General features: G+C 38.5%; 1 protein-coding gene across 1 annotated transcript; it reads left to right on the top strand.

The window, feature by feature from the left end:
• Positions 1–8,062: 8,062 nt before the first annotated feature.
• Positions 8,063–10,138, top strand: LOC147891618 (uncharacterized). The gene is made up of 3 exons (XM_087388918.1): positions 8,063–8,163; positions 9,210–9,335; positions 9,493–10,138. The coding sequence occupies exons 2-3, from the start codon at positions 9,219–9,221 to the stop codon at positions 9,967–9,969; spliced, it is 594 nt and encodes a 197-aa protein (XP_087245044.1). The 5' UTR covers positions 8,063–8,163; positions 9,210–9,218; the 3' UTR covers positions 9,970–10,138.
• Positions 10,139–12,823: the final 2,685 nt, after the last annotated feature.

Raw genomic sequence — 12,823 nt, 5'->3', positions numbered from 1 at the left:
TATGAATCCCCTTTGTAATACAATTGAAATATAGACATCTCTTTTTGATATTGTTGATATTGCATCTATTGTTATACCATATTCCATGAAATAAATTGCTTTAGATATCACATCTACTATGCTAAATTAAACTTAGGGAGTTTTGATGTAAATTACAAGTTAAAAAATGATGTCTACCAAGTTTGGCCACCCTAACATCATATTTGAAAAATATGGAGGGAATCTAGCAAAATGATGTTTGCTAAAAGCTTGGCCACTCTATTGATCATTTTTGACAAATCTAGAAGGAAATGAACTGTCATGCAAAAGGATGGCACGTAGTATCCAAAAACAATTCAACATAGATAAACATAGAATCAGTATTATTTGCAAAGTGATGTAGCAAATGACGATCATTTAATATCCCAGCTTGTGTGCCAATTTGTGCTTCTTGCTAAGAATCTTTGCTCAGACCCCTTAGCTGGCAATAGATTTTACGTATATCTTGCCCTTGGAGGCATGCTATAGGTTGGCTATGTCAATGCAATTTTTTATTTAATATAAGACATTTTGATCTTCCACTACATCACCTTGTAAAAATGTCAATTTCTATGTTCATCCAAGGGGGATTCACAAGGGACTCCTTATGGTATCACATGAGTGTAAGGGAGGGGGGGTTTTGGAAGGTCTGGTTTAAGCTTATAAGTTAGGGGGTAAGTGGGTTTCTTTGTGGCTTGGGGGGGGGGGTCAAAGGGGGAGGGGGACAGGGAGGGGGAGGGGCATGGGGGGTGGAGATGGAGGAAAGGAGGGAGGGATTTGAAGAAGTCTCTAAAATGGATTGTCTTTGTGATTGGACTACTTATTGATACCTTGCAGCTTAAAATTATACTTAAACTTTCTTTTTATACTTTGTTCATGTGATTTAATCAACAGCAAAACTTATACTAGTTTGACTTTTGTGTGAAACATGATATTAAATATCACCCAAGATGTATAATATTTTCATCCACATTCAATCGAGGTAGCATATGCATATATTGTGAAAGTGTACATAAATTGTATGTAATTAAAAAAGGGTGGGTTATGATTCCTATCCTAATATGCTCCTTAAATAGGGGTAGCAATGATTTTATAATGGAAAACTTATAAGCTTAAATAGGGGTATTTATTACCCATAAGGAGACCTTAAATAGGGGTTTTTTGTAAGGTTCGTCCATGCAGGTGACGTAGACCTTTTATAAGAAGTGAACCCCCCGGGTGTTCATCTTTCATTTGGAAGCACCTTGTAGGTTGTCAATGTCAATGTAATTTTTATTAAATATTTTAATCTTCCCTCACATCATCTTGTAAAAATTTTATTCAATTTATGATTTTCATGAGAAAATATATATTTTGAAGGGGAATGCAACAACTTTGGTCTTCCATTGCATCACCTTGTAAAAATTCCATTTTTCTTGCTCTTGGAGGAACCTTGTAGGGTGGCTATGTCATTATGCTTTTTTATTTATATTTTGATCTTTTCCTACATCATGTTGTAAAAAATTAATGAGTTTCATGGTTTGCATGAGGAAATATACATGTTCAAGGGGTAGATGAAGGAATTTGACAAATTTCACCACTCTAATGATCAATTCTCACAAATTTAACCATGACACATTTAACACAAAAGACAAAGTTGATCGTGATGATGTGTAGTCTTAAAAAACACCGAAATCCTCCACTATGAAAAATTTGCCATTTGGAGGCTATCCAAATGGCTAAACTTTCACTATAGAGGGTTTTGGTAATTTTAGACACTCTGCCATTTTGATCAACTTGGCCTTCTATGTGGAAGTCAAATTCCTTCTAGAGGTGCTATAAATGGTCATTGGAATGGACAAAATTAGGTGAGAGTATTTTATTGACACATTTAACACAAAAGGCAAAGTTGATCGTGACGACGTGTAGTCTTAAAAAACACCGAAATCCTCCACTATGAAAAATTTGCCATTTGGAGGCTATCCAAATGGCTAAAGTTTCACTATAGAGGGTTTTGCTAATTTTAGACACTCTGCCATTTTGATCAACTTGGCCTTCTGTGTGGAAGTCAAATTCCTTCTAGATGTGCTATAAATGGTCATTGGAATGGACAAAATTAGGTGAGAGTATTTTATTGACTTGGACTATTCATAATATTTTCCTAAATTTAATTTAAAATAATTTACATAATATTGATAGAACTTAATTGCATGGAATATGAAGAATATTAATAGTAAAATAGCTATATCTTTTGCATTATAACTCCAATTGTATAGTTTTATATTTTAAAATCAAGAGCACAAGAAACTCCATGAGATTTGAATAGAAAAATATGGTCTTTCCTCCCTAAATCTTCAAATTCAATGTAGAGGACCCTTAAAAATTTAGTGATGACAAGTTGAGGTGGCCATAATTTTGCAACTACTTTGGATATAAAAGAAGGAAAAGGAACCTGTTGGCATATGAAAGGTTCACCCTCTACACAACAAACTTGAATGTGGTGTACTTAATACTCTACAAGTCAAAATGACACTAACTTATATTGCATCAACAACACATTCAAAATTTAACCATAGATGAATGAGACAATCTACTTATGAATGGTATTTTGCAAGGATGACAACGCAATTAAAAATACACATTTGTATTATAATTCTGAGTCCATTCTTCATAGCCTATATCTCTTTTACTGCCTCTAATACATAAAACATATAGGCCTTTGAAATCCCCAAGTAAGTTCCTAGTACAAGTAGCACTAAGGCTCTCTTCTTTTCTCTCGTCCACTGTTCATTGACCTTAGCACTAAGGGAAAGGCTTATCAAGGGAAGTAGCACTAAGGCTCTCATCTTTTCCAACCAAGCATAAAGCTATTTCCATCTTTACCATTTGAGGCAAATGCATTAAGGGAGTCATGCGATGGATCAAATGATCTTGCCAATATTTTGATGCACTTGAGTAGTTAAGTAGGCCCTTGTGAAAACTTGATGTGGAAGATCACACTATGTTCTCTTGCTCGATTAATGTAGTGCAACAATGAATAATCCCAACCAAACATGCTTTGAACATTCGCCCATTGAGGAGATAACTCATCGACCTCAAATTCCTTCTACAACAATTCAATAGCCATTACATTAGAAGACCCACAATACACATTGGATTAAAAGACCATTAAAAAAAAATGAATTCATTTCTTAGCAGGATAGCATCAAAAGACCCATAAGACACATTAGATTAAAAGAACATAAAAAACATGTCTTTTCTTCTTCTATGCATTACTCTCTTCTAATTTTGATCTATTTGATAAAAATTTTCATTTCTTCCAATGTGCATCGACCTACAGATGGTGCAGTCAAAGCGAGGTCAAAGAAGTACAATAGCTTCTAGAAGAAAAGTGAAGTAAAGGTTCCCCTTTTATCCCTTAATATACCTAAACCCGATAAATGTAATTTCTAAAGAAAATGGCCCATATTATCTAAAAACTTTAGACATTAAATCACACACTAAAGCTATTAGAATAAATCACACTACTATTTTCTATGCCGTCCGATTCATGAAGCAAAGCTATATAGATGCCAAATACAAAACCTTTTATGTGCAAGATACACTATTCAAATACATTGTTTAATTACATGAGAGGATGAAATGGGCACCACTCATGCACTTATCTAGATGCTTTCCCACATTTTCACCATTTAAGGTAAAGTTCAAGGACTGTGACATACCATCCTTCAAGATCAAAAGGTAGACATCAACTTGAGAGAGTCCATTGCCAGTATTATTTAGATCCTCATGAATGGTAGCGAAGTAAAGGTGCCAATTTTACCCCTTTGTATACCCAAACCCTATAAATATAAATTTCTAAAACAAATGGCCCATATTATCTAAAAACTTTAGACATTAAATCACACACTAAAGGTATTAGAATAAATCACACCATTGTTTTCTATGCAATCCAATTCATGAAGCAAAGCTATATAGATGCCAAAATAAAAAACCTTTTATGTGCAAGATACACTATTCAAATACATAGTTTAATTGCATGAGAGGATGAAATGGGCACTTATTTAGATGCTTTCCCACCTTTTCACCATTTAAGGTAAAATTCAAGGACTCAAGCATACCATCCTCTAAGACCAAAAGGTACACATCAGCTTGAGATATTCCATTGCAAGTATTATTTAAATCCTCATGAATGGTAGTGAAATTACATATCAAAGAATCCATTGGTTGCCACTCCTCCAAGTTTGAAGAAAATATATATGCCATGAATAAGATATCTTCCAAAATCAACTTAAAATAGACTCTTGACAATCATGAGTAAAGAATGTAGAAAAAGAAGGTACACAACTCGTACATAAAAAGAATGACTTATAATGTGGTGGTGTCCTTTGCCCTATAGATGTGTTGCAACTTGGCAATCCATGCCTCCTCTCCAAACTTGAACTTCAAGATGTGTCCCAATAACTCATGCAAAACATCATCTCTCTTCCTCTTGGGAAGCTTATGTGGACCCATAGTAGTAGACCCTTTCATGATTGTTTAGCCATTCAAGCTATAAGTGCAAGGCGTCCACTTATCCAAGGCATTTATGGTGTCCTAGAACACAATGGAGCTCACAATGTTGCCTTCTTGTGTAATTTTGTTCCTCATCATGCCTATAGGGCAATGAAGAGCTTGTAATTTGGAGGAGATAAACAAAAAGAGGTTAGCACAACAAAAATGGATCTCCAATATAAGGTGGATAGGATGCATCTTGGAGGGAGAGAAGCTCCAATACAAAAAGAGATTCAATATAGAGGCTATAACCAAACGCAGAGGGGTTAAATGAGCAATTGTAGTAGGAGCAAAGAGAGCAAATATAGAAGAGAAAATAGTAGCTTAGGGAAGGGCGGGCCAAGAGGGGATAGAGCAGCTATAGGAGCAGAAAGAAATGACGTAAGAGAGCATAGAGCAAGGGAAGACACAGCTAGAGGGGGGAATGAAAGAGAGGAAAGGGTAGGCAAGGGTAGAACAAGAGTGGGTAGAGTAGGAGGAGATAAAGAAAAGAGGAGATAGAGCAAGAGGGATAGAGAACTTGTAGGAGGTGTTGCAACCCAAAATTAAAAAAAGTGAGGGAGAGACAAGTTGGACTAGAGACTCTAGAGTAGAGGAGCCGAGAAAGAGGGATAGACCTACAACAAACTAGAGAAGAGAAATTCGACCAAAAGGGCTGACAAATAATTGAAAGATTTGGGGTTGATCTGGAGTAGGTGACCTAGGAGGAGGGTTAAGCATGGATTAAGGAGGAGGAGGATGGCTTGGTGGGTCTCTACATTCCTATCAACCTTCCACCTCAAAATGGCATTGCCTCACACAAAGGAGCACTCTCATTGGTACACCTCAAATCCCTCTTTAATCCCTTGAGATTAGGAAACACTAATTCGAGGCCGAGACCCCATTTCTCCCCTAATGCTTAACCATTTTTTATGTATGGAGGAACCTCCAAATGACTTGCAATACTCTAGGTACACTAGGGTGAACCACATAATTACTAAGTTTATGTTTCTTGAGCTAGAGAAATGCATAGGTTCTCAAGTCCAAATGATTCCAAATGCTAGAATGAGGTAGTTATATTGAGCTTAAAGTGCTTTAAATGCTAGAATGAAGTAGTTATATTGAGCTTAAAGTGATTTAATTTATAAGTTTTGCAGAACAATAATGTTGTAATTTGTTTCATTAGAAAAAAGTAAACATTTAACAAATCCTATAGCATCGAGCTACTATTCTTTTCCATGGAAGCTCCTAGCTAAGGCTAGCCTAGCTATGAATTAATAATTAAGACTCTCACCACATAGTATGCCCATCTATTAATGCTTATAAAATTGTTAGTATGTCCATCTAATAATTAAGACTCTCATAAATTATGGGATATTTTTTGCAAGACTCTGTTTTCTACCAAATTTGGCTCTTCTTTTCTAGGAGTCTTGTCCTCCAGGGAATATAGGGTTGAATGGTGGCTTGGTGCAAATCCCATCACTTGCCATTTCACAATACTCTTAGCCACTGGGAAAAATTATGAATAATTTCCTCTACAATAACATATTTGATCGCATGAAGAAGGTCAAAAATTGACTGGTATTCCAACATGTTTAGTGGAATTACTTGCTCTTACTCTAAAATAATGTAAAAATTCATGTAATGTTTCTTACGTAGTTAGGATGCAAGAAATCCCCTATAAGACTCTAATGGAATTAAGAGTATGTGAATGGCAGAGGCTTCCTTGGCTAAAAGCACTATAAAATGCCCTTTGGTCATATTCAATGGAAAAAGGGTAACACTTTAAAACTTTAAGCATAAGAAAATTGGAGGAATGGTAGCATAGCTTCAACATTCCTCTAAAGGTTGTGTCAAGGGAGATGTAAAACAATTTTGTATAGTTTATAGGGATGAATCTTGAACCAAAAAGGAAAAGGTGGAAAGAACACAATCATTATGGAAGTGTGATTTTGAGTAGAGCATGGAAAAATGAACACATGAGTGTGCACTACAACTCAAACTTTAAAGGTCTCATGCTTTGTGATTCAATTGAGAGCCTAGACTACTAAGGACATGTGTGGAAGTATTTTAGAAGAAAATCAAAGTGGTGAAAATGTGACTTGATCAAGTTTAAACAAACATTTAAACTCAATAGCCTTTGAGCATTGTAAGACGTGAGATTAAGATCCCTCATACAATCCTTGGGGCATTGCACTTGAAGTTAGTTTGTAAACATATATATATAGATATAATATATATATTCACAGCAAGGTACAAAGCTTGCTCCGAATACGATCATATGTGTAAGAAAAACAAAACAAGTTTGGATGAGAATGTAGATTTTGGATGAATACCACTTACAAATGCTGGCAAAAGATCCTTACAATGGAGCTTAGGTAGTGCCCCATTTGGTAATGAGATACTAAGCTCAAGTTTGACGATGATATATTTGAATACATAAGCACGATAGAGTCAAAGATACATTTGTCATCCAATTGGGTATGATTGAGAGCAACGAAGACCCATTTTAAGGGTTAGGCATGGCTCCTTGTTTGGTTGTGGGTGCTCTAATGGTGGAGGAGTGATGGTGGTCATGTGGTCGAGTGATGACCTAGATTGGCGTAAAGGGAAGTGGAACTAGGTGGCATATCAACACCCGAGGTAGAAAGAACATTTCAGGTTTCCTTTTTTTTAAAAGAGAGAGAAGATGGTACGCTCATTCAATTTTGTAGTATTGTGAGTCCAATCGTTAGAATAAGTACAATTGTATTGATGCACTTAGCACTACTCGTCGCCCCCTCCACCCACAATAAAAAAGGGAAAAAGGGGAAAGGATGCATTGAATGCAATAGCCTACAAGAATCCAAAGAAAAGGGAAAATCTGCTCATGTACGATTTTAGTTACAGCTTAGTGTAGTGGCCAAGTTGGGGACATTTGCTGCATCTGGGATTAAGGGCTTATTACCATGTCATGTGGAAAAGAATTTTAGTAATAGCTTAGTGGCCAAGTTGGGGACATTTGCTACCTCTAGCATTTAAGGGTTTGTTACCGATGTCATGTGGTAAAGAAGGCTTGTAACATCAGTGTTCACAAAAACCTACAAATGATATAGAATAAACATTATTTTCATTTTTGCTTGTAAAAACTATTTTCTCAATTTTGAAAAATCTACAAAATTTCAGGCAACGTAGTGTATATTTTAGCTTTAAAAAATCTGCACATTCTAAGAAAAACCTTCAAAAAATTGGAAACCCAAAGTTGGTGATGTCTAAAGAAAAATGTTTTGTGAAGAGCGCGAGTTTCCAAGGCAAATCGTGCAATGGCATTCATTGGATAGGCCTGGGGAAACGTTGAAGGTTTGAACTAAGCTTTGGTAGGCGTGTTGCAACGGTGCCGTGTGGGGGGTGACCGGCTGGTCCGGTGGTGCGTGTTAGGTTGCCGGTAGTTTTTCCCGTTGCCGCGTGGGGAGGCCACGTCACACAGAGATCTTCCCATAAGTAAATTTGCAAAGCAATCTTCAACTTCCAACCATCATCATTAATCTGCTTTTGCTTTTAGCTCGCATTTGGGCCCAAGCTTTAGCTTCCCACCTCAGTTTCCCATCTTTTCCAACAGTTCCTTTCGCACTACTGCACCGCCTCCTCCTCTTGGTATGATCAGCGCCTCTCTCTTCCTCTTGCTCGGATCTCATTCCTTTGCATTTCGCTGAGAATGGGCTACCAGCTCTGTTTTGCTCATTTACCTCCTTTGCATCATTTGTTAGAACCTTCGCTCAGAGTTCGTACGATTGTCTGCCGGGTATTGTCAAACCGTCAATGAGAACGAGTTGCTCTAGGAATTATGTAGCAAACTATCACTTGAAATTTGCTCCCCTTCGCTGCAGGCACTCCTCCGCTTCCTGGATCTCTGAGACGGCTTGCTTGGTATCGCATTCGATTTAGGCTCGGTTAGTAGGACGAGCTGGTTTGATTTGAGATCCAAGAGTAACTGATCTTACTCAGAAATCGGTACGAGCGCGAGGCGGAGTTACTAGCTGATAAACCCCTGTTTTTCCGTCGCAAGAAATCTCGCAAACTAGAGGCAGATTTCCAGTCGCAAGTAGGCAGATTGAGCGAGAGTATTTCATGACCATTCGAAGTTAAACACAGAGGACTGCACAAGAAGGTTCTCAAATTGAGGATCACACGAGATGTTGAAGTATCAGATTGGATCTGGCACGTTGAAGGCACGCATTGCTGTCAATATGCTTAGGTCCGACTACTTTTACAGTCTTAAATGATCTGTTGATGTAAACATTTGGGAACGCGGTTACGGCTGTGTTCTTTGGCTCGCGAGCCATTTATAGCAATCCAGTATTAGATAGCCACTGACGGAACGTCTACCACCCTCGCCCAGGTCACATGAAAATGCCAATCTAACTGCGGCTCACTCGAATCACCGATGAGAATTGATACGCACCGGCCATAGTCGCGGAATCCTGCTGCATCTGCCGTGACGCTTCCAGTCTCTCATGTGATTGATTCCCTTCCTCCTACCCACGCTTCCACAGTACTAGCCATTCCTGCTTGTTCCATTGCGAAGCTCTTGATACTCTCTTCGTTGGTTCGCCATGATCCCCCCTCCGTTGACTTCTTGTCCGCTACATTGCAAGATGAGTTGCCCACTACAGAACGAGCTAACTTATCCCTCCAAGCAGGCTTCAAACATGGTACGCTGCAAATCCATGAGGAACCTGGTGATGATTCCTTCTGCAACCGTTGTACCGGAACAGGAGACCGAGCTTTCCCAGACTTTCGATTATCCGGAGTGGGGCTATGCGCAGGTCAGATCCTCATATTATTTCTAACCATTTCTGTGTTAGGCGGGAATCAGATCCCTGAAACAGCAGGGAAAGGTGTATAGAGGCATAGAAGTAGATCGGATGGGTTTTTCTTCTTTCGGGGACTGACAATCTTTTTTCATTGAACATTCGGCATCAGGTTATTGCAGAAGCTCGTTCATATGGAAAGAATGCGCCCAAAACCGCGCCATGCCGGGTGTCGACCCCGCAGTTGACAAGATCGACAAGTGCTTTACATTTTCATCATCGATTCAAATGTTCTAGGTCGTGGAAGAAGGTGCTCTTCTTCTGGCGCAGATCGAAGAAGCAGATTACCTTGAGCGACAACGCTCCGGCACCGCAGCTACAGATGCCTGCGAGTAGGCTCGGAAGACCCGCCGGATCGCTTCCGACGCAGCAGCAGTTCTCGCACAGGAGGGTAAATTCCGAGCAGGTAGTCTATACGAGCGAATTTCCATCGAGTCGCACGAGGAGCTTCTCGGGCCGTCTGTCGGGGAGTTCAATTCTGGTGGACAACCATAAGCTCGACATTCCATACATTCAATTACGCCCAGAGCGTCCTGAGCTATCTACTTCTGTAATTCCCTGCAGAATTCCTCTGTACATGGCGACCTGACGAAAATATGAGTGGCGATCTTTGCTCCCTGCCATGATCCATCTGATGGATGGCCAAAGTTCATACGTCAACTAATCTTCTCGTTGATTGATGGCCTCGACGTCAGTCAGTGCTTGTGGTACGCAGCCTGACACGAGGCCAACGTAGCACAACCCGAAACGTATCTAAATTCTCACATTCTTTAACTGCTATTTTTGTTTCTATATATACAACGGCTTGCTCAATTTGAGCCTTTTCAATTACATCTCATTGCATTGCTACAATTTAGTCTCTTGTACGCAAAGGAAACCTTGTAGCATTTACATCAATCTAAGATAAGGGCCTCCAATTGGACATGTGGCTCAAACAAAATGAGAACTTGGGTCTAGACTTCCTAGAATAATTAGACACATGTTGGCTTTAACAACATAATAGTGATTGAAATTTGATAGGTAATCCTAAGCACAGGCAAGCTAGCCCCATGGGGATTTCCCCAACTTTTCCTAAGGCCACTTGGCCTCTTTGAGCTCTTTGATCTTCAAATTTTTACTTGTTTTCTTTGCTTTCTATCTTCTTAGTATTTGTTCCTTAGGAAGAGGTAGATTGTGTACACACATTGTTATTAATTTTCTTTTTCAAAAAATATATTGCTTTGGTCCATACTTTGGATTAATATGGTTGTAAAAATTGAGACATGACACTATTTTCCTTTGGTTTTGTTTCCTTGAATAGTATGGATTATCCACATGTGGTTTTGATAAGTCACGTCCTTATTATTTTCTTTTGTTGTATATTCATGGACTTAATGTTCTTAGTTTTGCTAAAGGTTGCTGAGAATGGTGTACATTGCATCATACACTAAGATTGCGAGAGGACCCTAAGGGATAGTATGTACATATTCTCAATTTGCTTCATTCGCAATCTAGTGTAAATTTCCATTACTATGCTCGTGTACTCCTCTACCTCATCCTTCCTTAACATGGGATCATCTTATTGAGGGTTGTTAGCTTGTGTTTGTGTCCATGTCTCCCAATTGGGCATTGTGTCTTCCATTCTCACATTTTTGCCTTTCAATGGGGTACTATGTGAGCTCTCTCCATCGTTATTTCCATGTCTAACTCCATTCTAGTGAGGATTACCACTTCTATTTTCACTTTTTTCATGAGCCTGTTAGGATCCAAACGTCCATATCTCAATTCCCAGCTGTGAGGGAGTGTAGTAGAAATTTGTGGTCCAAGAAGTTTCTATTCCAAGTTATGGAGCTCAAGTTATGGTGATTTGAATCTTAAATATTTTGGGTAGCACAATAGGACATTAAAGTGTCCTTTTGATGTTTTGGCAAAAATATCACAAGTTGATGTAGATTTGTTTTTTGACGATTTCCTCTCTTAAGCTTAAGGCAGACTTAAAGTACTATTTAAAAAAAACAAAAGGAGCATAAAAAACTATTATGTGTGATTACAAAATGCTCACAAATATACGATAACATAGCTTTTTACTCGGGCAATATTCAAATTTGAAAATTTATCTATCTAGCATGCTTGAAATTAAAATGATTTGAATGAGCTAGCATCTTTTACGAAGTTTTTATAAGTATATCAAAACACACAAGAGTGATAAAAGTTTGTTAAAAATAAGTTCGGCAAGATTGATTTAGCAATAAAAAGAGTGGTTAGTCTAATGGGTTGCATTGTAAGTCATATTTCATAAATAAGCATCTTTATATACTACACGTAATAAACACAAAGTGTCATATCTTAAAAGTGCTAAAATTTTATCATAGGAAAAAGTCACCACATCACAATAAAGGCTACACACGTTTCATAAAACAAGCATCTTTATATACTGAGATTAGCTGATCCACGGCTGAGGGGTGCCGCTCAAGATCGGATGGCCAAAAATTGCTGCATTGTTTTGGAAAGAGTTTCACTATCACAGAACTCTAGCCAACGTCTTTTTAAAGTGCGCGTGCATATTTCACGTCCGTATGTATCCTCCACGCCCGTATCTGCTTCGTTTTGTATGTTTGTACTTCTCTCACCTCTATTTTGGCATCTGTATCTTCTTCGTATATGGGTTTCCTCCATGCTCGACCTGTCCTTGTAAAATCTTGCATGCTCACCTTGCCTATCCTCTGTCTTTGCATTCCTGCTTCTCTTTGATACCTCAGTTGTCGCCATCCCATTCTGGGCTTCCAAAGCTGAACCCGGTAACCTCCTCGATGCGAAAGTAATAGAAATAATTGTCAAGCCTCGTGAAAAGCGCATTGCTTGGCTCTTTCAAGGCTGGAAGAATGCTCATATCCTGCGTTCATATGGGATCTTTTCGTGTGGGCTAGGAGGTGGTCTACGAGGAGGAGTTCATCACCAGCAATGAGATAGACTACACCATAGTCAGTCAAAAGGCAAAGAAGATAGCAGCAAGAATGGAGCCCATTTGAAATATGTTCAAGGCTGTAGGGTTATTATCCTAGGTACGTACAAAAACTTGCCATGGGTAAAATTCTTTGCGTCATCTTTACTATAGCTTTACGTCTTGTTAGAAGCATCTTCCAAAATATATTAGGGGAAACTATCTAGCTCTCGATTGTACGCTTGTACTCCATAGTCTCTTATGCGGAATTCAATGATGTAAAAGAAGGAAATCTTGAAGCCCAAATAACAAGGGTTCTTTTTTACAAACATTCTGCATATTCTACATAAGCTAGAATTGCTTCCACTTGGTCCTTGTGTAGGTGTTGTTGTCCTACCTACTATCGTAATGACATAGCAGTCTTACAAGACTGTTGCTTGTTAATGTGGATGCCTACCTGGCAGCACATTACATTTGCTATGCCAAGCAGGACAGAAGCCATGTATGTTACGTAAGGCTGGAA

This window comes from Dipteris shenzhenensis, chromosome 17 (assembly GCF_047967505.1).
Source record: "Dipteris shenzhenensis isolate YYH24624 ecotype China chromosome 17, Dip_SZ_1.0, whole genome shotgun sequence".
NCBI lineage: Eukaryota > Viridiplantae > Streptophyta > Polypodiopsida > Gleicheniales > Dipteridaceae > Dipteris > Dipteris shenzhenensis.
Note: the sequence above shows the minus strand (reverse complement) of the source record. Positions and strands in the feature narration are given on the sequence as shown.